We start from the raw sequence: 24,710 nt of genomic DNA on the forward strand, positions 1-24,710 counted from the left end.
GTGTAAAAATGTTATATTATCTTATTTTCATGATTTTATAGTTATGATTGCTTTGTTGTGCAGATAATAATTTTCTATTTTCGTTTTCCGATATCTGAATCAATATGGCGACCTCCTCAGGAAAGGAAAAACCACTGTGAAGAAATCGCACTTTCTAGAAGTAAGCTGTAAAGGGTACTTTTCAGAAATAGAGTTTTCTCGAAAAAGAGATATTCATTGTTAACTCAGATCAAATTAAATTGGTGAAAGTTGGAGCAATGTGAAAAATGAAGGTCTTTTTCGCGACACCCTGATCCCTCGTAAAGAAAGTTCTTACTGCATTATCATTACACATACAGGTAATTACTAGAACCCGTTTGAGTTGTTAATTGAAAGATTTAAGAACCGAAACATTTTGATAAAACACCATTCATGCGTTAATTTTGTCTATATTACGGGTAGATAACTCGTGTCAGATGCGGGAATCAAATCTATCTTTTGTACCTGAATGAAAATACGTCATTGCTGTTTTTGGACATGACACACTTGAAACTACACTCATTCACGCGCATCCAATAGAGTAAAGTATTCTTTGTGGCCAATAAATGTCAAAATAGTACAGTAACATGGAAGCAATTTCATTCTGTTACTAAATAGTGCTAAAATTTGACCTGGCTATTACCTGATGAAATCACAAGTGACGGTTCAAATCCTGGTCAAGTTTGCATTATTTCTCTTAACCAGTGGCATTCAGTGTTGTGGCCAACTCCTAGAACTGACAGGTTAACTCCTGTCAAGGGGAAAGAACTTGGGAAGTTTGCCTTAGAGGGTAAAGGGGAGGGTGTGGTGGTGCCAGCACAAGAAAGCTGAGTTGATAGAGCACCTGACTAGAGATTGATGGGGCTTAGATATGAAATCTGATCTGGTCCATTGCTATTTCTCCCATCCTGTTACACACATATTATGATAAATTACACTCTTGCATGTTTCACTTAGATTATTTTAATTAAAGACTTGTTTTGATATGAGATTTAATTAATGATCGTGGGACTTTTTAAACATATACTGTGAACGTATTGTATTTGGCGTGTACAATATTTGGCAGAAATAATTAAGTTATTCATATCAATAAACAGAAATTATTTTTCAAAACTATGCAAATGGTAATGCATTTTGCAAAACTAATCATATGACTTCATAAAAAAATTCTCCGAAATTATTTGTATTAGCTGTTTTTGATGAAAGGACTATATATGATATGGGCCTAAAATGGCCCCCTAAAATGAACATCATCATTTTTCTAAAATTCTTTGATTTCTTAGTACATATACAAGGACCAACCTAGGGGGCGACTTGAGCGAAATAGTCGCTTTTTGATCGGTAACTTCGCTGGAATTTCCTCCAAAAGAGAAGTTGAAGTCGCCCTTTATTATGAGTTCACAATCATGTAAATTAACCCCAAAGGCAATAAAATGATAATTAACTAATTCTAAAGACGTTTTCACAGTCTCATTTAACCCCTGTTGTGATTAATTACTCAAGACTGTCTGATCTTTAGGGGGTTAAAAATACGGGTGATGCATGATGCGACCACATACTGTGCAACCGATGTTTATTTCTTTTAGTGTTGATGTTACAATTAGTTGGTAACTTGTAATTAGTTAATAACTCTGCCAAAGTAAATTAAATGCTAAAACAATCATAAAACCGTTTATTTACAGTTATCTTAAAAAAAAAAAGAAAAGATCATCTACATAACGGTTGTAATTGGGTCAAAGGGTTAGACTAATACCTCCAAAATACACAGAAATACAGAGACTGATTTTATTTGTCATTTAGCTAACACAATTACAACACATTTTATCTATAAAATGTATGAATACATCAAATAAATTAAATTTAATAAATTGGTCAATTTTTTTTTTTAATTTTTAGAAGTTGTTTTATTTTTTATTGACTTCTAATCTAATTTTATAAAATTATTAAAAATTGAGTCATAAGCGTTATGCTGTTGTCAAGTAATGGAAGTCTCCCTGATTTCTCAAGCTTCTCTCTATTTTTCTGTTAGGGAGAAGTGAAGTCTCCCTAAAATTTTGCTCTAGGTTGGTCCCTGCATATATGTATGTGATGTGTTTACATTATATTCATTTGGTTCAATTAAGTGCCCACAATTTAGAAATATGACATTGTAAAGACAACCTTTTCCCGCCATTTTTAGCATAAAACTGCTTGTTTTCAAGTAGGTTTTCCTTCTGAAAACATAGAGCGCATGCTTGAACAAACAAAATATTTTAATCAGAGATGTATCTAGCCAAGACAATAAAATTTTCCTTGTTCAAGCATGCGCTCTATATTTCCCATTTGTAAATAAATAAGAATAATGTCAATTTTTGGCTGATTTTGTTTTAATTATAGAAATGGCGTCACTTTTGACGTCATATACTGCAAGTGAGTGCAAATAAATAGATGAAAAATATGTTTTATATCAACTCTTCTAAAAAATAAGTAAATATTTTATTGTACTTGAAACACTTAAAAAATGGTGAATCATGGGGGCCAAATCTAATTGTTATCATATATAGTTCTTTCTGGCAAACAATATATTACATAGAAGTGATATTGTTATTGATTCAAAGTTGTAGGAGATGTCTCTAAAACCAAGAAAAGTTGATTTTGAATCCACATGGACGACACTTCTGGAAACAGTAAAAGGGGTCGTTACATGTGCCAAAGTCGGGCGAGCTACGTGGAATGACAGATTTTCATATCCTTTGATGTGAGAACAATATGTTTGAAATAATCAATTACAGGGGCTGCCATTAATATTGTGCAGTATAATAACTCATAAACTTTAATGTCATTTGTTAACAAATTAATTAAGTAGACATAACAAAACAGATTTTTCATCCCTCATTTATTTTCATCATATTTGAAAAACATGACTTTAAAAGCACATGGTAAAAATGAAAATAAGAGAAATAGAGAAACAACAGAGAGTCCTTAACAGCTGTGTACAGATGTATATGCTCTGTGTGTTGCCTGCCCCGATCCTCTGAGTGATAAACTGTACACTGAAACCAAGAAGTTCCTGGAAAACCATGTATCAGACCTCTACAATGTGAGTAATGGCCCCTACCAAATGAGAGTATAGCTTAAATTGAGAGAACAATCAATGAATGCTGCTCTTAAACAAAACTTGATAATAATACCAACTTCATAACATGTTTCATTGTAATCGATGGGGAAAATTATTACCGTGTATAGTGTATATAGGCATTGTAAAAGAATTAAGTATTCTAAGTATATTTTACTAAGCCTTTAACTTAGGAAAAAATTCATCTAAGACATTCAATTTATAAAGGAAGTTTTGAAGTAAATATTCAGATGTGATAGTGAGATAGTCCAATGTGGAATATCAAATTTAAATGTAAACAATATTATCTGCAGAAAGTACAAGGCAATGGTGAGGAAAATTGTTTGTCAACTTACCACAGACACTGGGAGGAGTACAGTAAAGGGTCAGGATATCTTAACCAGTTGTATGGGTAAGTGACTGATATCTGAACCAGTTGAATGGGTAAGAAAGTGATATCTGAACCAGTTGTATTGGTAAGTGAATGATATCTTAACCAGTTGTATGGGTAAGAAAGTGATATCTGAACAAGCTGTATGGGTAAGTAAGTGATATCTGAACCAGTTGTATTGATGAGTGTGATATATCTGAACCAGTTGCATGGCTAAGTGTGTGATATCGTAACCAAATATATGGGTTAGTGTGTGATATCGAAACCAATTGTTTAGATAAGTGTGTGATATCTAAACCAGTTGTAAGGGTGTGTGTGTGTGTGTGTGTTTGATACCTGAACCACTTGCATGGGTAAACATGGTAAATGCGTGTTTTCTGACCCAGTTGTATGGTTAAGTGTATGATAACCAAGGTTGTGTGTGCAATATGTGAACTAGTTGTATGGGTAATTGAATGATATCTGAACCAGTTGTATGGGTAAGCATGTGATATCTAAAGCAGTTGAAAGGGTGAGTTTGTGATATCTGAACCAGATGTATCAGCATGTTATCTGAACTAACTGCATGGGTATAGTGACATTTTGTATAACTTTGTATATTGCTGATATATAGAAATGGTAAAAGAGAAAAAATTAATATTGTGCCAAGTGATTCATGGTGATAATTTTTCCCATAGATACCTGAATACAACTTACATAAAGAAACAAAAGTACACAGATGCTGACCTGAGTTATGGTGGAATCAGTACAGACACAGCTGATCAGCTGCTGGAAATAGGGGAGGTAAGTAGGTCAAAGAAAGTTCAAAAAGTCAATAAGAGGTCACAGGTCAATAAAAGTTCAAAAGGTCAGTAATGACATAGGTCATTAAAAGGTCACAGGTCAATGAAAGGTCGCAGAAGTCAGGTCATGGGGCATAAACCTTGAAGGGGCTAGCATTTTATCACAGTTTCACTCTGTTTCTCTCATTTCTTTTATGTAAAAGTGGGAATTTGTTGATCAAATGTTAACTTATCTAAGTTTTGGCCCCATAGCCTGGTCTGTAATTGAGAGCAATAACCACTTTAAAGCTGTTAGAGATAAGTATGGAAAAAGGCATGTTGGAAAAATATTTTTTTTTAATGTTAACAGCTAGCACTGGATACATGGAAGAGGTTAATGATAGAGCCCCTGAAGGAGACCCTCCTTAAACTGATCCTCAACGAGGTATCACGGGACCGGATGGGGGAGCTGGTAAACCAGACGGTGGTTCACGGGGTCATAAACTCCTTTGTCAATGTTCAGGAGTACAAGAGGAAGCACCCGCTCCTGTTGTATGAGGAGCTGCTGGAGAATCCCTATAAACTCGAGACAGGCGCTCACTACCGACAGGAGGCGGCGAAACTCAAGGATGAGCACACATGCTCTGAGTACATGGAAAAGGTAGGCGAGATTTAGATAAATACTTATGGTACATTATCTACTTTATATAAGGGGGGTAACTCTTTCTTTGGATAAATTATTTATTTTTATAAAATTCCATAATACAGTGTACATGTAAACTGAAATTGCAAGGGTGCATTCAACAGAATTCATATTATACAGGTTATTTATATAATATTTTAAAGGTATTGAATACCATAGATGGCCAGCTACCAGCTGGATCTTCACTGGTTTAAAACAATTGTCAAATTTTTGTCACAGATTATGGATTACTATCTAAAATTTTCTGTCCATTGGCTATCTCACTGCAGTATTTCACCCTGTGATGTCTTGTGTTTTTTAGGTCATCATGCGACTGGACAATGAGGATTTCCGAAGTCGGAAGTTCCTACATCCCAGCTCCTACAACAAAATCACCCACGAGTGTCAACAGAGGATGGTGGCCGATCACCTCCAGTTCCTACACGGGGAGTGTAAGGACATGGTCAAACAGGAGAGGAGGAGAGGTACTTATTTAACAGGAAAAAAAAGCCAGAGTTATAATTCTGACCCATGTTATTGGTTTTAACAGGAATAAAAAGCCAGAGTTATAAATCTGACCCATGTTATTGATTTTTAACAAACTCTATGTCTGCTCCTTCCATTTGTTGTAATCTGAAAGTAAAATATTATTTGTTAAAAATTTTATCCTAATGTGAATTTAAGCCAATACATTTTATGCAGTGACTCACTGTAGGAAACTGTAAATAAACAAAAGATGTATTGAGTAAACGCTGAATATCATTACTGTATCAGGCTCACATTGTATGATGTCTTCCCTTACAAATCTCTTGAACCTGTACACGCTCTTGTATCTTTCTAACATACTTAGAAACTCCATTATCATGTTACTGAATCAGGCTTACATGATATCACTTTTTGCCTTGCAGATCTCTCCAACATGTACAAACTCCTGAAGCCGATCCACGGAGGACTTGGGGTCCTCATACAGGAAGTGGAGGGCCACATCAAGCAGACCGGGATGGAGGCGGTCAGGAGCCTCAAAGGAGACAATGTAAGTCAATCTGGGGATCCTCCAACACACCCCCCCCCAATCCAAATTCATGACCTGCAATTTAGTAACAGGCCCTATGGCATTCTACTACACTAAAAATAGAATGGATGTTTTGTCCAATCCTTTTTCTGTGTATGTAGGTAACATGCAGCAAGCTTATGGTGAAGTAGTACACTAAAGGGTTTTTAATTATTTGTTCTTTATAGCATTATTTTAAAACCATATCTTTACATTCCAGTTTTCTGTGATTTTTCTTGGTTAACTTTTAGTTTATTCCCAGATACCATGCAGAGTTCTGGCAGTTTTAGGAAAATACTCTAGGTCTTTAGACTGGGATATTTTGTACAAAAAGTGCTAAACTGGGAACAATTATAGTTGATTATTTCTGTTGAATATTTCCAAGGTTCCTGGTCAGTTTGTGGAGTCCATGTTGGAAGTCCACCAGAAATACACGGAGATGATCCAGGGCGTGTTTCACTCGGATCAGCAGTTCGTCGGGGCTCTAGACAAGGTAACTCCAGACTCCAGATTTCAAAACTCTGGCTGTAGCAACTTAAATTTATTGTACATTGTTTCAGCATATGATTAATGGAGTAACTGTTTTAAAAGAAACTGTATGTAGCTAGTTAGAGAATGTTCATAGAAAAAGGATTTATACTGGATTATTTAGGATAATTCAAAGCGAAAAATTATTGTCAGTGGTAGTTTTGGTTTTCATATTTAATAGGTAATTTTGTAAGTGTGTAGTGTTGACAGATGTGGAATATTGGACCTATTTTATTCTTATGTTATTTTTGTTTTTGTTATTTCAAAAAAATAATTTGTAGGCTTGTGCAGCTGCCATTAACTTCAAACAGAGTGTGAAGCACATGTGTAAATCTCCAGAAATGGTGGGTCCCAGTTTACCTCTTACAGTTGTAGTGCACATGTACATGATTGTCTTTGAGCATAAAGAACACATACAAAATGCAGATTTGTGTCAATCTTTACACATTGTATCTAACGAGTAATGATAAACATGTATTAACAATAGAATTGCCCCAGTAACATCTATGTAAATATTTATTGCTTGAACTAATTGACTTGTATAGAGTGTTTATTCTTCAATTCTATGAAAAATTATTTGAAAAAATTGAAATGAATGAAACCAAGTTGAACAGGTTCACTAAATCTGAATGTATGAAATTAAATGCATTTCCTTATTAATATTTAAAAAAAAAATAGGGTTAGATTGTCAAACATTAATCTACAAAATATGTCAGAGATATTTTCTCTTTTACAGCTTTCAAAATACTGTGATAACCTATTAAAGAAAAGTTCGAAAGGAGTTTCTGAGTCTGAGATGGATGACAAGCTAACTAACTGTATCACGGTCTTCAAATATCTCGACGATAAAGATGTGTTCCAAAGGGTAGGTTGCAAACTAAATGTAAACATTTCTTTAAATATCTCGATGATAAAGATTTGTGCCAAAGGGTAGTTAGCTCACTAACTGTATCCCAGTACATGTATTCAGATATCTCGACAATAAAGATGTGTGCCAAGGGTAGGTAACTCACTAAATGTATCACATTCTTCTAATATCTCAACGATATAGATGTGATAGGCTGTAGATTAAAGGTAAATATAAGAGGGTGTAGCATCTTAAAATATCTTGACGATAAGGATGTGTTCCCAAGTGGGGGTAGCTCACTATAAACTGTATCCCAGTATTCAGATATCTCGACGATAAAGATCTGTTCCAAAGGGTAGGCTGTAGTTTTAAGGTAAATATAAGAGGGTGTAGCATCTTCAAATATCTCAATAATATGGATTTGTAGTGTCTTTAGTGAGAGAATAAACAAAAACAAATGGCTCAGCTAATTACTAAATCTCTGAAATTTAGAAAAGTAATCAGTACTGTATACAGGGTTAATTTTTGCCCTGTGTAATTTTCGCCCTTCTGCACTAATGAAAAGTTTTGCCCTGTCTTGAATTCACCCAAACCATGTTGTGTTTTTAAGAAAAATAATATGAGACTTTAGAATTTACCCACTCATGAATTCGTTCGATAACAATGAGGGCAAAAGGAGGGAAAATAAAACGGGGCGAATATTTCCCTGTATATAGTGTGTTGAGAAAGTTACAACCTTTGTCATCAGTTGATTATGTTGTGTAAAGAACATTTTTACATCAATTTGTTTGAAGCTACAAAACATATAGAGTCTTGTTTCAGCTAAGCTGACTGTAATTTCTCTCTCTTTTTTTCTTTTGCAGTTTTATTCACGCATGTTGGCAAAAAGACTGATATATGGACAATCAGCTTCAATGGATGCAGAGGAAGCCATGATAAATAAACTCAAGGTTTGTGCAGACCTACCGGTTAATTGCTATCATGTATTCAGTTTTGATATCAAGTCTGCAAGTACTGTAAGTCCCCACCTAAAGTTTTTGGCTTCATTCCTCATTTGATATACATAGTATTTACAATGTAGTATTTACAATGTAGCTCTAAGCATTTGATATCTGTATTATTGATTCAATTCTAGTACACAAACTCTGATCACACATATAATTTATTAGCTTGATTTGAAGGCAGAAGAAATTTTCATCGAAATAAAATTAGATTTACTAGTATGAACAGGACAGCATAAATATAATGTTTATATTGATTTGTGGACATTTTGGATTAAGTAACCGTGTTTTCAGGTGTACTATGTATGTGTTTTACGTCATTAATTCATCTGTTTCATTGGTCGTATTTTCAGCAAGCCTGTGGCTATGAATTCACCAACAAACTACATCGGATGTTCACGGATGTCTCCATCAGCACGACTTTAAATAAAGAGTTTTCTGATTTCATCCAATCCAAGGAAAATGTAGAGTTGGGAGTTAACTTTTCTATAATGGTTTTACAGGTAACTGTATTGAATAAGCTTCTGTGGTATATTTTGTTTGTTTGAACTTTCTGTTTTCAAATTTACATTGAATTTTCATGACTTTTGAATTTTGAAATATAGATTACCGGTACAAAGATTTTTGAAAGATTTTTTGAATAAAAAGAACATCAGGAGTAAACTGAATGTGAAAAAAAATTTGATTGTCATAAATTACTTCTTGCTCTAATTGAATATGACAAATTGATTGGTTTAACTTTTAAGTACCAAATATGGCCACTTGCAATTTTGCTGGTCAGTGGCATTTGAATTTGTCATAAATATATGATAACAGATTAAAACATTTGCTCTTTAAAAGATTTTATAATTGTATTGTTTGTCAAATTTTTTTTCCATATCTTTTGAATGGATCTCTGAACATAATGTCAATGGTATAAACTAGGAATGACTTTTGACCTTTTTCAGGCAGGAGCTTGGCCTATAGGACAGAGTAATCTCCCTTCTTTCTCAATACCACAAGAACTAGAGAAAAGTGTACAAATGGTAAGTAGGCCTCCCTTGTTTTATACAATGGTTACAGTCATGTTTCAGAATGAGCCTTTGTCATGCTTCTCCATACCTAAGATGTTTAGCCATGATTTCATCAGAAAGCCCCAGATTGTTGATACTTGGGTCTTTTGCTTTATAAGAAACAATAATAGACTCAAAAAAAAAAAAATTCTTGGTGATTTCAATACATGATGGTCATCAGTTGACAAAAAATTTTCAGGAAAAAAACTTTGATACCAACTGCATGACAAAACATACAATATTCATGTATTATGATGAAAAAGAAACTTGCTTCACGCCCTAGTTGTCATATTCTTGTTTTTAACCTATGAACATGTGTACAAGTTATCTAGTAGTCAGATTAATGATATCTGTTTGTCGTTATGAAGTTGACTCAAAAACAACTAATGATTACTTTACTGATCATAATTCTGACCTCTGACTACTAGATATGGGACATTAGGTCTCTTTTTTAAAAGGGGGGGGGGGGGGGAGGGTGTGTCCAAAAAGGGATGCTCAAATAATCAGAGAAATGATCTCTGTTCTGTCGTTATGAAGTTGGCTGCCTGCCAACTGATGATTTCATTAGATCAATTTTTGACTGATATCTGATTATTTGGGCTTAGAGGGGGCAGATGTAGATAAAAAGGAATAGGGGAGGGGCTAAGAGTAGTTTATAGATGGGAGGGGGTGGTAGTTCATGACAACTCGAGTACTGGATCTGCTAGAAGAGCCTGATGCTATATATAGGCATGATGTCACGAGCGCAATCTGAGGTTATCCCTTTGTTAACCAATGATAGAAGGTGATTGTGGCTTTTCTGTGGGTCCTTGAAGCATGTTTCTCTTGGGATTCTCCTTTTTCAAATGTGATTGAGTCCCTTGGCTCTGAATTGTTGACAACCAGATAAAAAGTTTATCACAAATGAAGATGAAGAACACATTTAAAGAAAATTTTCCCTTATCTAATGCTTTATCTTAAAAGAATTTTTTTTCGACATGTTTAGCAATGATGAAAATTTGTAAAATATTTTGAATAATGATGTTAAAATTATTTTGAAAAGAAAGGAAATGGACCAGTGTATGTCATTACTAACCGAGAATTACTGTTTTTCAAACCAGCATATCTGGTTTTACTAGGGCTGCTTGAATTTTAGCTTGAGAAGTGAAGTGATGAAATAGAGACGTAGCTTCTAGCTCTGTCTGTGAGTTTGGTGAATGCGTGATAACATTTATCTATGATTTGATTGATTTAATTTTTAAAGCCCCCGTGTGATTGCAGAGTGAAAGTTTTCTTATAAGATTTTATGAAGACTTCGGTCGTCGTATGAAGAGAGTTAATCATGATGTTTTTTTTTTTTTAATGAAAAAAAAACTCTTCATAAGATTCAATTCTCTGATGATTGAAACAAACATTCTTGATTAAAGAGAGAAAGAGAGAGGGTGAAAAATCCTGTTTATCTTGTAAGAGGTGGGAAAAGGGTGTATGAAAGGTTAAAGACAGAGCAGAGATTTGTGGGTGGAGCCTGACCTCGTGTCACCCTGTTGGGTGTACATGTTGTGATGTCAGCGGAGTGCATCTGAGGTTTATGAGCAGATGAACCAGTGATTAAAACTAAGGTGGCTCCCCCATTCATCTTTTGAAGCATGTCTCTCAGAGGCCTCTGTCTGTATGATGGAGTCCCTGGATTCTGATCAAAAACTTAAAATTTATTGTTAGATGAGTTACCGGTATTAAAAAATTGCTGAAGATATTCATGTGGTTACAAATTGCATTTGTACCTTCCACTTCTTTCCCAAAAATGTGGTCGCATTGAATTGATCAGATTATTGAAATAGACAGAATGACATAAATTCAGTTAGTGATCGAGACTTGGTGTGAACAAGTGAGCTTTATCTGCTGTGATTTGGTTAACAATATGAAGTGTATATTAATGTTGTGGAGATATTTTGAGATATAAGGCCACACCAATATAATTTATTGTTTGTCAGACATCCAGTGAAAAAAGGTGGGAACGGGCAAGCAATTTAATAAAGTTATTATTTTTTGTTGCCCAAATTTTTAGGCGGTACAGAAATAAATTTGTGCAGATGGTTATATTTTTTTCTACTTGTTTCCGATTTATAAATTAAAACTATCTAAAATGCAAAAAAAAGAGTGGAAATAGAACGGAAAACAGCTCAGAATTTTCTGGATGCGGGAAATAAATAAAAATATTATTTGTATAGTTTTATTTAGATACGAGCGCACAGGGCCCGACAAACAAGAAATTATATTCGTGCGGCCTTTGGAACAAATTAAACTAAAGATGTGTTCAAAAGAGCATGTGCTCACGAGCACTCGCAAAAATTGCCCATTTTTGCAACCCAAATTTTTGTGAGCTAGCTCTCCCTCTGCTGAACACACCTCTGTACAAAGTTGTCAGATGATTTGTACAATGTTGAAAGGTTAATGTTTATTTAATTTTATGTAGCACAATGCATTGTATGCATTGTTGTTTACGGTGTTATACATAAGGTTTTTAACAAGTTCATAACAAAGGTATCAGGTATATGTACATAATACAAGTACATTTTTTTTGTACAAAAATATTATATGTACTATGCAGATTCATTTGAAGTTTCTCTAGTAACGTACATGGATAATGTATAATGTTAATATGTATATAGATAACATTTACTAGTTTATGTACTGTTTATGTAAATTATTTGTTTTACATAATCATGGCGATTCAGAATTTGCATGATGATCTGCTTTAGAAATGAAGTGATGAAATAGAGATGTAGCTTCTAGCTCTGCCAGTGAGTTGGAGAATGTGTGCATTTTTTATCTATTGTCATTTTTAAAGTAAATTCCTTGTGTTGTAGAGGGGTGGAAGTCTTTTGAAGATTCCTTGTGTGGTAGAGGGGTGAGAGTCTTTCGTAGATTTTGTGAAGACCTCTGTTCGTCATATGAAAAGGGTTAACTGTGAATGATGTTTTTCACATGAAAAACTCTTCAAACAAGTTAGTCCTTTGATGATTGAAACAAATACTCTTGATATGATAGAGAGAGAGGGTGAACAATCCTGCTAATGGTGCAAAAGGTGAGAAAAAGGTGTGTGAAAGGTAAAAGGCAGAGCAGAGATTTGTGGGTGGAGCCTGACTTTGTGTCACCCTGTTGGGTGTACATGTTGTGATGTCAGCGGAGTGCATCTGAGGTTTATGAGCCCATGAACCAGTGATTAAAACCAAGGTGGCTCCCCCATTCATCTTTTGAAGCATGTCTCTCAGAGGCTTTTGTCTGTATGATGGAGTCTCTGGATTCTGATCAAAAAGTGGAAAAAGAAATTTATGACCTTTAAAGTATTCAAAATTTGAATGTAAAAGTATTAAGTTGAAAATGAACTCTGAAAAATAACAAATATTGCTTGATTTACAGCAGCTGCCATTTAACATAATTATTAAAATACACATACTTACATCCTTATATTTATATGAAGTACATTTATTTAATAGATTTATTAAGCTTGAAACAATTTGTAATCAATATTATTGGATTCTTTGCAGTTTGAAGCTTTCTATAATGTAAAATACAGTGGAAGAAAGCTGACTTGGCTCCATAATTTCTGTAGTGGTATGTATTGAACAGAGAGAGAGAGAGAGAGAGAGAGAGAGAGAGAGAGAGAGAGAGAGAGAGAGTGAGTGAGTGAGTGAGTGAGAGAAAGAGAGAGAGAGAGAGAGAGAGAGAGAGAGAGAGAGAGAGAGAGAGAGAGAAATTTGATTCTAAAAAATATAGTGAACAATTAAAGGCATATGATTTAATTACGGATAAATATGATTATTTAAGAGCTTTTATATTCTTTGAATTAATATATTCTAACATTCTTTAAAATTCTAGGAAAGTTTTTTTTTAATATGTTCTATAGCTATCTATAATATGTTTTACGGTGCGACCATTGGGGCGAGCACAGCATGTGATTAAACAATGAATTATAATAAATTGATAAAATAAAATTAACAACGTGAAATTTGAATGCAAAAAAATAAAACATACCTATGGTTCAGTAGATTTTCATTATTCATAGTTTATAAGATTTGTTATAATTATGTCTCCCCTTTCAAAGGGGAGACATATTGTTTTTGTCGACTTTCTTATTCTTCTTCTTCTTATTCTTCTTATTAAGGTCTTCCGTTTCCAACGGAAGACCTTATTGTTATTGCTTTGTTTCTTTTTCCCTTTTATTATTTTTTTTTTTCTTACGCTTTTTTGTACAAGCGATTTCTTGAAAACGGCTTGACCGATTTTCGTGAAAATTTCAGATCTTGTAGATATTGATAAAAACCTTATATATAATTTTTTATTTTAATGACGTCATTTCCGTTCGGGAGATATTGACGTTTTAGTGATTTTAAGAGGGTCATTTTGTCCTGCTATCTCCTCCTAAACGAAAAAAGATATTGAATTTAAATTTTCAGGGATTGTAGACAAAAGATTGTAGATGTGTTTAAAGGCATTTATGGTTGTCTGACTTCAAAGGCGTCGAAGCTCGCCTGGACCCGAAAATCGAGTTTGAAAAAACGACGTAATTTTTAATGGTTTTCGTTCTTTATCTCCTTTCCTGAAAATATTTTACTATAACATATAGAGCAAATAAAATTTATATTTACAAGAGCTTTCCTTTGATAACAAGAAAAAGGGGCTGGTCCCTCAATTTAGGGGCCAAAAGGGCTCTAAAGTCTTTCTTCCATAGCCCTTTACTGAGAAATATTTTGTTATATGTTAAAGAAGCAAAAATGTTCATCTTTCACTAATAAAACTATACATTATAAAATTTTTATTCTGCGTTACGTAATTAGGGGTTTTAAGGGGCCAGAAGTCCAAAACTTCGATCGAATATATCTCAAAAAGGACAAATATTTTGAAAAGCAATATAGAATAAAAGATGCTTAGAATGATGTTTTAAATAATACTCAATCATAAGAGTTTCGTTATCTGGCCCCAATAAGGAGATTAGGGGTTGGCCCCTAAAATGTCCTATCCCAGAAAGCTCTAAAACGGCAAAGAATTTCTAAACACTTGTTGAACAAAATATGTTTAATATCAAAAGAACTTTCGTATGATGCCAAGAAAAAGGGGCTGGCACTTCAATTTAGGGGCCAAAAGGGCTCTAAAGTCTTTCTGTCATAGCACTTTACTGAGAAATATTTTGTTATATGTTTAGGAAGCAAAAATGTTCATCTATCACTAAAAACTATACATTATAAAATTTTTATTATGCGTTACGTAATTACGGGTTTCAAGGGGCCAGAAGTCCAAAACTTCGATCGAATATATCTCAAAAAGGACAAATATTTTGAAAAGCAATATAGAATAAAAGATGCTTAGAATGATGTTTTAAACAATATTCAATCATAAAATGTTTCGTTATCTGGCCCCAATAAGGAGATTAGGGGTCAGCCCCTAAAACGTCCTATCCCAGATAGCTCAAAAACGGCAAAGAATTTCTAAACACTTGTTGAACAAAATATGTTTAATATCAAAAGAACTTTCGTATGATGCCAAGAAAAAGGGGCTAGCCCTTCAATTTAGGGGCCAAAAGGGCTCTAAAATCTTTCTTCCATAGCACTTTACTGAGAAATGTTTTGTAATATGTTTAAGAAGCAAAAATGTTCATCTTTCACTAATAAAACTATACATTATAAAATTTTTATTCTGTGTTACGTAATTAGGGGTTTTAAGGGGCCAGAAGTCCAAAACTTCGATCGAATATATCTCAAAAAGGACAAATATTTTGAAAAGCAATATAGAATAAAAGATGCTTAGAATGATGTTTTAAATAATACTCAATCATAAAAGTTTCGTTATCTGGCCCCAAAAAGGAGATTAGGGGTCGGCCCCTAAAATGTCCTATCCCAGAAAGCTCTAAAACGGCAAAGAATTTCTAAACACTTGTTGAACAAAATATGTTTAATATCAAAAGAACTTTCGTATGATGCCAAGAAAAAGGGGCTGGCACTTCAATTTAGGGGCCAAAAGGGCTCTAAAGTCTTTCTTCCATAGCACTTCACTGAAAAATATTTTGTTATATGTTTAGGAAGCAATATATTCATCTCACATTTTTTTAACAATATATTATAATTATTTTTATCATGTGCTCCGTATTAAGGGGTTTTTAATGGGTTTTAAGGGGCCAGAAGTACAAAACGTTGATAACATACCTCAAACAGAACAAATATTTTAAAAAGCATCATTTTGAAAATCAATATAGAATAAAATGCTGAGAATGATGTTCCTAACAAAATTCAACCATCAATTTTTTTATTGTTGCCCCGATAAGGAGATAAAGGGTCAAATATCAAAGTCAAGGTCATATAACCTTCAAAAAATCGCACGGAAGACCTCCTCGTTGCTCGCAACGAGATCGTGTCTAGTTAAGGTCTTCCGTTTTCCAACGGAAGACCTTATTGTTTTCGTTCGGTTTCTTTTTCCCTATTATTATTATTTTTTTTCTTACAAAATTTGTGCAGGCGATTTCTCGAAAATGGCTCAGCCGATTTTCGTGAAACTTTCAGATCTAATAGATATTAATCCGAACTTAATATACATTTTTTTATTTTGATGACGTCATTTCCGTTCTTGAGAAAATGACGTTTTAACGATTTTCAGAGGGTCGGCTTGTCCAGGGATCTCCTCCTAAACGGTAAAAGATATTGAGTTCAAACTTTCAGGGATTGTAGACAAGAGATTGTAGATGTGCTATTTGGCGTTCATATTTGTCATGCTCAAAAGGCGTTTAAGCTCGCCTGGTCCCGAAAATTGATACTAAAAAAACGTCGTAATTTTTACTGGTTTTCTTAGTTTGTCTCTTTTCTGAAAAATATTTTGTTAACACTTGTAATGCAAAAAAGATTAATTTTTACAAGACCTTTCATTTGATATCAAGAAAAAGGGGCTGGCTCCTCAAATTAAGGGACCAAAGGGCTCTAAAGTCTTTCATCTGTAGCCCTTTACTGAGTGATATTTTGTGAACAGTTATAGAAGCAAATATGTTTATCTTACAGTTATGTATCCAATGAATGTAATGATTTTATCATGTGTTACGTAATTAGGGGTTTTTAAGGGCCAAAAGTCCAGAATTTTGATCACCCATATCTCAGAAAGGAAAAATATTTTGAAATAAAGTATAGAAGTAAAGATGCTCAAAATGATGTACTAAATAATATGCAATTTTCAAAATTTCGTTAAATGGCCCCTATAAGGAGTTATGGGATCGGCCCCTAAAACGTTCTTTCCTATATATCTCAAGAACGGTAACAAATTTCTAAACACTTGTTGAACAACATGTGTTGAGATTTAAATGAACTTTTATTTGATATCAAGAAAAAGGGGCTGGCCCCTCAAATTAGGGGACCAAAGGGCTCCAAAGTCTTTTATCTGTAGCCCTTTACTGAGGGATATTTTGTGAACAGTTATAGAAGCAAATATGTTTATCTTACAGCTATTTATTCAAGCAATGTAATGATTTTATCGTGTGTTACGTGATTAGGGGTTTTAAGGGGCCAAAAGTCCAGAATTTTGATCACCCATATCTCAAAAAGGAAATATATTTTGAAATAAAGTATAGAAGTAAAGATAGTCAAAATGATGTACTAAATAATATACAATTTTCAAAATTTCGTTAAATGCAGTTAAGGGATCGCCCCCTGAAACGTTCTTTCCTATATATCTCAAGAACGGTAACAAATCTCTTAACAATTGTTAAACAAAATGTGTTAAAATTTAAATGACCTTTTATTTGATATCAAGAAAAAGGGGCTGGCCCCTCAAATTAGGGGACCAAAGGGCTCTAAAGTCTTTCATCTGTAGCTCTTTACTGAGGGATATTTTGTGAAAGGCTATAGAAGCAAATATGTTTATCTTACAATTATGTATCCAAGCAATGTAATGTCATGTGTTATGTAATGAGGGTTTTTTAGAGGTCAAGAGTCCAAAACTATGACCATCTATATCTCAAAAAGAAAAAATATTTTGAAATGCAGTTTAGAAGAAAAGATGCTAAAAATGATGTACTTAACAACATGCAATCTTCAAAATTTGGTTCAGCGGCTCCAATAAGGAGATAAGGGACCGGCCCCTAAAACTTTTTCTTCTAAGATATCTCAAGAACAGTGACGAATTCTAAACACTTGTTGAACAAAGCTCTTACACCTGTAACAAAATAGTATCTGGCCCCCTAGAATGTAGACCCTGTTTTTTTTATTCTAAATCATGTTTAACTGTTAAATAGCAAAATCAAGATAGAACAAATTCTAAAATCAGACGGAAGACCTCCTCGTTGCTCGCAACGAGATCGTGTCTAGTTCTTCTTATTCTTCTTCATCCAAATTTGTCCAATCCGTAACTTAAATACCCTTTGACATTAAGACTTCAAACTTAGAAGATAGGTAGATGGTATTGAGAAGGAGTGCACGCCACCAAAAATTTTGACCTTGACCTATTTTCTTTTTCAAGGTCAAGCGTTTTATAAAAAATAGAGTTTGGACTATAACTCAAGATTCCTTAAACATACAAACTTTTAACTTGTATCATAGATAGATGGTATATAGTCCAGTTGAACCTTACCAAAATTTTTGACCTTGACCTTAAAATTTTATTTCAAGGTCAAATCAGAAAAAACTTCATTGTTCACCTCCTAAATATTCTTTGACAGAAGGACTTCAAACTTTACACAAAGAACAATTATAATACACTGAGGTGTACTATTGATAAATATTTGACCTTGACCTTGTTTTACTCAAGGTCAACTTGAGAAAAAATAATTAAATTATGTCTGGGTGGTACCTTAGACACCTTTTGACATTAAGACTTCAAACCTGGAACATAGGTTGATTGTATTAAGAAAAAGTGCAGGCTATCAAAATTTTTGACCTTGACCTATTATCTTCTTCAAGGTCAAGCGTTTTATAAAAAATATAGTCCGGACCATAACACAAGACTCCTTAATCATGCAATCTTTTAACTTGTATCATACATAGATGGTATATAGTCCAGTTCAACCTTACCAAAATTTTTGACCTTGACCTAAAAATTATATTTCAAGGTCAAATTAGAAAAAACTTCATTGTTCACCTCCTAAATATTCTTTGACAGAAGGACTTCAAACTTTACACAAAGAACAATTAGAATACACTGGGGTGTACAATTGATAAATATTTGACCTTGACCTTGTTTTACTCAAGGTCAACTTGAGAAAAAATAATTAAATTTTGTCTGGGTGATAACTTAGATACCTTTTGACATTAAGACTTCAAACTTGGAACGTAGGTAGATGGTATTAAGAAGAAGTGCACGCCATAAAAAAATTTTGACCTTGACTTATTATCTTCTTCAAGGTCAAGCGTTTTATAAAATAAATAGTCCGGACCATAACACAAGACTCCTTAATCATACAATCTTTTAACTTGTATCATACATAGATGGTATATAGTCCAGTTCAACCTTACCAAAATTTTTGACCTTGACCTAAAAATTATATTTCAAGGTCAAATTAGAAAAAACTTCATTGTTCACCTCCTAAATATTCTTTGACAGAAGGACTTCAAACTTTACACAAAGATTAATTATAATACACTGAGGTGTACTAGTGATTAATATTTGACCTTGACCTTGTTTTACTCAAGGTCAAATTAAAAAAAAAATAATTAAATTTTGTCTGGGTGGTAACTTGGATAGCTTTTGACATTAAGGCTTCAAACTTGGAACATAGGTAGATGGTATTGAGAAGAAGTGCACGCTTCCATAATTTTTGACCTTGACCAATCTTGTGTCTCAAATTAATTCATTTTCTAAACTGTATCATATATGGATGATATCTAACATAAAGCTGACTTCATTCTTTTTCACTTATTAAATTTGCCCCATATTACAATCCTTTGGGAGAAGGGGAGACATGTGTTTTTTTGTATAAAAAAACAATACCCACTAGTTTATTTATTTATATGTATAACAGTAGTTTAATCTCAGATACAATGTTGTTAAATAATAAAGATTTTAATATATAAATATTCATTGCACTGCATCTCCTCTTTTAAAGTGATTGTGATTGTGATTGATTGATTGATTGATTTCCCCTTTTTTTGCAGTAGACATTTTTTCTTAAACTTACATATAATACTTGACTCATCATAGAGCTCCCCCCATGCTAATTTTTTTTTTATTTTTGTCAATTTATACATAGAAAATCGACTTACCACGGATTTGCCCCCTCCACTTTAAAAAAAAAATTAATGTTTAATTTTATTTTTAATTTACGCTTAAAAATATTTGCGTATCATGTTAAAAGAACATGGTGTTGTCCCCCCCCCCCCCCTCCGCATGTAATAAATGGAAGTGAAAATAAAGAAACCATTGAGCTGCTAAAGAGCTGAATGATTAGAATTTTCATGATTTATTTTTCTTTTTGCTTGCAAAGATTTTTTGGATGAGGCTGCCATCCACCCACCCACCCCCTTTAAAAAAAGTCGCTGCTACGTATAACGTTACGTTTCAGGAAATTACCGTAATTATGGTGAATAAAATAAATGTGAGCATTCATCCAAATTAGTGCAATTTACAACTGTTTCCTTTATCTGAAGAAATGTCCTTAATGTCAGCTGTTCTTTAGCTTAGCCTTTGCAAGATTTTGAGACGATTTTGGTCATTTCAGCATTTTTACAATAACTTCAATTAGAGTAATTTCCCCTTATCAGTGCTTATTGTGACGTCAAAGCTGACGTCGGTTAAGTGTCGTCTTACTCTTTAAAACTCCCCATAGAAATAAAAGTATGCGAAGTATACTGTTTTATTTACTTAAAAGCATGATGTTTATAAAATTACACATCTTATAAGCTTTTCAAAGGTTTTACTTTGATTCTCGAGAGAACGTGATGTTGGAACGTGAGGTTGGAAACCATTGGTGCTATGAATTGTGGGTCAAAATTTACTGACTCCGAAAAAATATATCGGATCAATGTGTAAACGTTTGTGACGTCACACGATTATTTTTGATTGAAAGTGTACTGAGGTGAACTTTAGAGGTAACATTGACTGTATGTCGCTTACATCGTTATTGTTTTTACTGTCTAATTTGTCTTGCTGATTCTCGTGAGAGTATGAAGTGATAAAAATTGCCATGATTACAGGGAACTACTGGGACGATTAAAACGATGCATTACTGGTCCGATTTACTGACGCAAAAAAAATCCGTTGAATGAATGTGCAACTAGTCCGAATTTTCTATTCACACACGCCTTGCCGGTAGAGCTCGCTTCGCGCCGGCGCTGTGCGCCGGCGAGCTGCGCTCGCTATTATTTTTTATATTAAACTAAAATCTACCAAATAAATCATTTTTTCTTGTTATATTTTTTTTCAGCTGAGTTAAAGTTTAACCATTTGAAGCGCCCCTACTTTGTGACAATGGGAAGTTTTCAGATGGCCATTTTGTTGCTGTTTAACAATAGTGATATTCAAACTTTTCATGACATACGGGAAAATACAAATTTACCAGAAAAAGAACTTATTAAACAGCTCCAGACCTTATTAGATACTAAAATAGTCTGCACAGAGGTAAGAGTTCTTCATTAAGGGAGGTCATTTTAAAAATATCAATATATTGTTTTGACAATCAAAAACTCAGAACCATGTTTATTTTACATGTGATATGACAAAAAACAAATTATTTTTCATTTTTCATATTTTTGTTAAAAATGTTATAAAGGTTCTGTGTATTATTATATACATGTATTTAAAAGGAACTGTGCTGATTAGTGAAGCAAACCATCTGCTTAGATGATTGAACTATAAAATACAGTTCTGATCTTACCATTTCTGGTTTTAACCTGTTTTAAATTGCAAATTTTCACAATATTACTGTTTTTTCTCTTACAATTTCACAGATTTTCCCCTTCTTAAATGTGTTGTGACGGTCAGACCGTTTCGAATACCGGCGCCAGATAGCTCAGTTGGTAGAGCACCTGACTAGAGATTCAGGGGGCCTGAGTTCGAAACCCGGTCTGGTCCGTCATTATTTCTCCCATCCCGTTACAGTGTATTGTCTTTTGATATTTGTTAAAGTTTACACTTGTAAAATGCAATTCATTTATTTATCGTAGATGCAGGTTCTTACCAATCACCCAATGAAGTAGCATGGCCATGCAGTAACATCGATTACATTGTATTTCAATGGTTTGACAACTGTTTGTATTGTTTGGCAGGGTGATGTTAATGCATGCAGCTGTATTTCACTCAATCTGGGATACACCAACAAAAGAACAAAGTTCAAGATCACGACAGCCATTCAGAAAGATTCCTCTCAGGTGTGTATGTGCTTGCCTCTCTGTTGTAGAACACTGTGTTCATTGTACACTGTAGATCTCTAATTAAACGCGAGGAATTAATATCCAGGCACGTTAAAGCACGAGAAGCACATCTCGCAGATTTTAGAATTTTGCTTCAATTTTTTACTTATATGTTAGCTAAATTAAATTATGACATTAACAATGCAGGAAAAGCAATTTTATTTAGCAATTTTATGTTCACTTGATTTTATACATATTGTTAAATTGCAGGATAAGGTACTTGATTTAAAATAAAGAATCTAAAATGAACATAAATTTGTCAATGCCATAAAGTGATTTGTGAAGTCGTAAATTTGAATTTCAACAGGAAGTAGAACAGACCCACAGTGCAGTAGAGGAAGACAGAAAAATGTACCTACAAGCAGCAATCGTTCGCATAATGAAAGCTCGGAAAATCCTGAAGCATGCCATGCTCATTCAAGAGGTAAACCATTGAGATTAAAATAGAACTGTTGACTTCCATTCCTTTTCACATTATGTAACTGTTATAATTAATTATTTTTCCAAAATCGGTTAATTAATGATGGTTTAGATATAATTAAAAGACCATGGAAATCTATCATCAGAAAAATGACTTAATTATACATGTAACAGGGTTTCCACATGAAAATGCAATTTTTGGAAAAATAATGTGAAAATATTTAAACCTTCCTGGGCATGGAAAATGATTAACTATGAAAATAAGATGGATATTGAGTAAAGTGTTGTTTTTTGTGTGTTTCAGGTGATTAGTCAGTCCCGGGCCAGATTTGCTCCTAGTGTACCCATGATTAAAAAGTGCATTGAATCACTAATAGATAAATCGTATCTTGAAAGGACTGCCAATTCCTCAGACGAATACAGCTATATAGCATAACGCTAATTAGTAATTAGTTTAAAATGACAATTTCCGTGTGTCAGACAGCACATGGAAAACCTACTGACTTGGGATAATTAAGTTTCATTCTATTAAAAGATTGGAGTTCCAGATATGTGAAAGAGAGAGAAAGAGAGAGAGAGAGAGAGAGAGAAAAAGAGGCAATTTCTTCCTGTTAGATTTAATTTTATTTTGGAATAGTGCTATACATGTAAAATAAACACAGGATTGGAAGTTTCCTTCATAAGGAATTCTGAATCCGTCTGTGGAAAAAAAAGCTGAAAAGTCTGGAACCAAACCGCGCATGGCCAATTAGTGTATTCATAATCTTGTGGACTCTTCAGCGCCACTGAGGGACTACTGTAGCTTGGACATTAGTACTTGTCACTTGCAAACAGCCCACTACTAAGGGATTACCGGTATAGTAGCTTGGGGAGAGGACTTCATCAGTACCGGTAATTGGTACTCACATACAGCTTATCCTTAGGGAAAAAGATGACTGGTATTGTAGCAATGAGAGGAGCTCTGTACATCTACCAACTACCCACACATTACTTTTGTGTAGGAAAATATAATGATTATTCATAGGACCATTCAGCGTCCTGGAGTGATCGTCATAACTGACTTAGGACACCAGTACATGTATAATATTAATTACTTATGTACTAAGTACTATAAGTACTCTAGCAAAGATGTAAAGAAAAACCTGTGTCAAAGATGCGCCATCTTTTTATTACCTGGTTGTACGTCTTTATTCAAGTTGCATTAATAATGCTGGAATGGTCCCTAGCTCTGCTACAGTTGGTATAAACATGTACATCTATACTGTCAAAGGTTTATACAAGTATATACCCCAATACCACCATTGGTTTTGACAACCTTTTTGTAAAGCTTTAAAATTTCAGCTTTAATTCATTACACCAGTCAATATTTTCTTTTCGTTTTTCTCTTTGAAGGGAAATGTGTGATATTTAGCATTTAATGAGATGTAAAATTAAGCTGAAAGTTTTTCAAAGTCAAACAAAGATAGAGAGAGTTAAACTTTAGGTAGAGAGAGTTAACAGATTTTCTGCCAAAAAATACTTATTCTGCTTATTAAGTTTCATAATTCATAAATTGAACATTTATATTTAGTTTTCCAATATGATAAGTTTTACTTTTGAATCAAATTTGATAAACCCAAATCAATTATACTTAGTACCGTTTTGAAACTGTAGTGTAGGCACAAAATCTTTATGCTCCAACACAAAAGATTATATTATTTGCTTTTTTCCAACATCCAAATTTATATATTATTATACTACTGAATTTTCATTTTTCTTCCAAATTCATCAAAACAAAATGGTGGCATTAGGTGAATTATTACAATGTGAAATATTGTGTAGTGCTGGTCAAGTTCTCATGCATTTTATGTACATTTAATGTGTTTCTCCAAAGAGAAGCACTTGGCATGGCTGAATTGTGTAATCAATGTTAAAAGTGAAGGGAAAAGTCCTAATTTATTTTGATCAGGTTTGTTTCTTCACTGGAAATTATGTGCATATTATAAATGTGGAATGCATTAATAAAATGTTGATAACGATGAAAGAAGAGCTGGAAATGAATTCAAAGACGATCAGAAATGATTCTTATATTTTTTCTGAGGATGGAGACTTGAACAGAAAAATTCTACTGAAAAAACTGCATTCATTTGGTGCTTCTATGTTGAAGCATCTTTTCACTTGAAAAAGTACCGTATAAGAATCATTATTAATCATTTAAAATCACGGTAAAATTAAAAGAATGATCTGATTCTTCCACATTTACATTTTTTAAAAAGTTCGATCTGATTCTTCCACATTAAATTTTTTAAAAAGTTCAAGTTTTTTTTACTATACTATTATGACAAAGAATTTAACACAAAGTTTCGACAAATCCAAAATGCAGTTTTCTTATTATTCTAATGAATTTTAAATGATGAATATTGAGATATATTAATGCCTGCTAGTTTATTGAATACATTGCTAAACTAGCATTTGATGATAACTTATCTTTATGCCTTTGGATAATTGTTCCTTAAATGATAATAATTGA

General features: G+C 33.5%; 1 protein-coding gene across 4 annotated transcripts; it reads left to right on the top strand.

Moving 5' to 3' along the window:
* Window positions 1–38: 38 nt before the first annotated feature.
* On the top strand, window positions 39–22,769 carry LOC128163339 (cullin-2-like). Of its 4 annotated transcripts, none has more exons than XM_052826908.1 (19): window positions 39–160; window positions 2,616–2,742; window positions 2,994–3,097; window positions 3,427–3,524; window positions 4,181–4,286; window positions 4,635–4,925; window positions 5,269–5,431; window positions 5,855–5,979; window positions 6,383–6,490; window positions 6,807–6,869; window positions 7,262–7,390; window positions 8,236–8,322; window positions 8,727–8,876; window positions 9,321–9,398; window positions 12,953–13,019; window positions 20,797–20,990; window positions 21,638–21,739; window positions 22,089–22,205; window positions 22,506–22,769. In XM_052826908.1, the coding sequence occupies exons 2-19, from the start codon at window positions 2,625–2,627 to the stop codon at window positions 22,635–22,637; spliced, it is 2,232 nt and encodes a 743-aa protein (XP_052682868.1). In that variant the 5' UTR covers window positions 39–160; window positions 2,616–2,624; the 3' UTR covers window positions 22,638–22,769. The 4 variants fall into 4 exon arrangements, with proteins under 4 accessions (XP_052682868.1, XP_052682870.1, XP_052682867.1 ...); XM_052826910.1 differs by having other exon boundaries at window positions 99–160; window positions 2,622–2,742; XM_052826907.1 differs by lacking the exon at window positions 39–160 and adding an exon at window positions 184–338.
* Window positions 22,770–24,710: the final 1,941 nt, after the last annotated feature.

The sequence above is a fragment of the Crassostrea angulata genome, chromosome 9 (genome assembly GCF_025612915.1).
Source record: "Crassostrea angulata isolate pt1a10 chromosome 9, ASM2561291v2, whole genome shotgun sequence".
Lineage (NCBI taxonomy): Eukaryota > Metazoa > Mollusca > Bivalvia > Ostreida > Ostreidae > Magallana > Magallana angulata.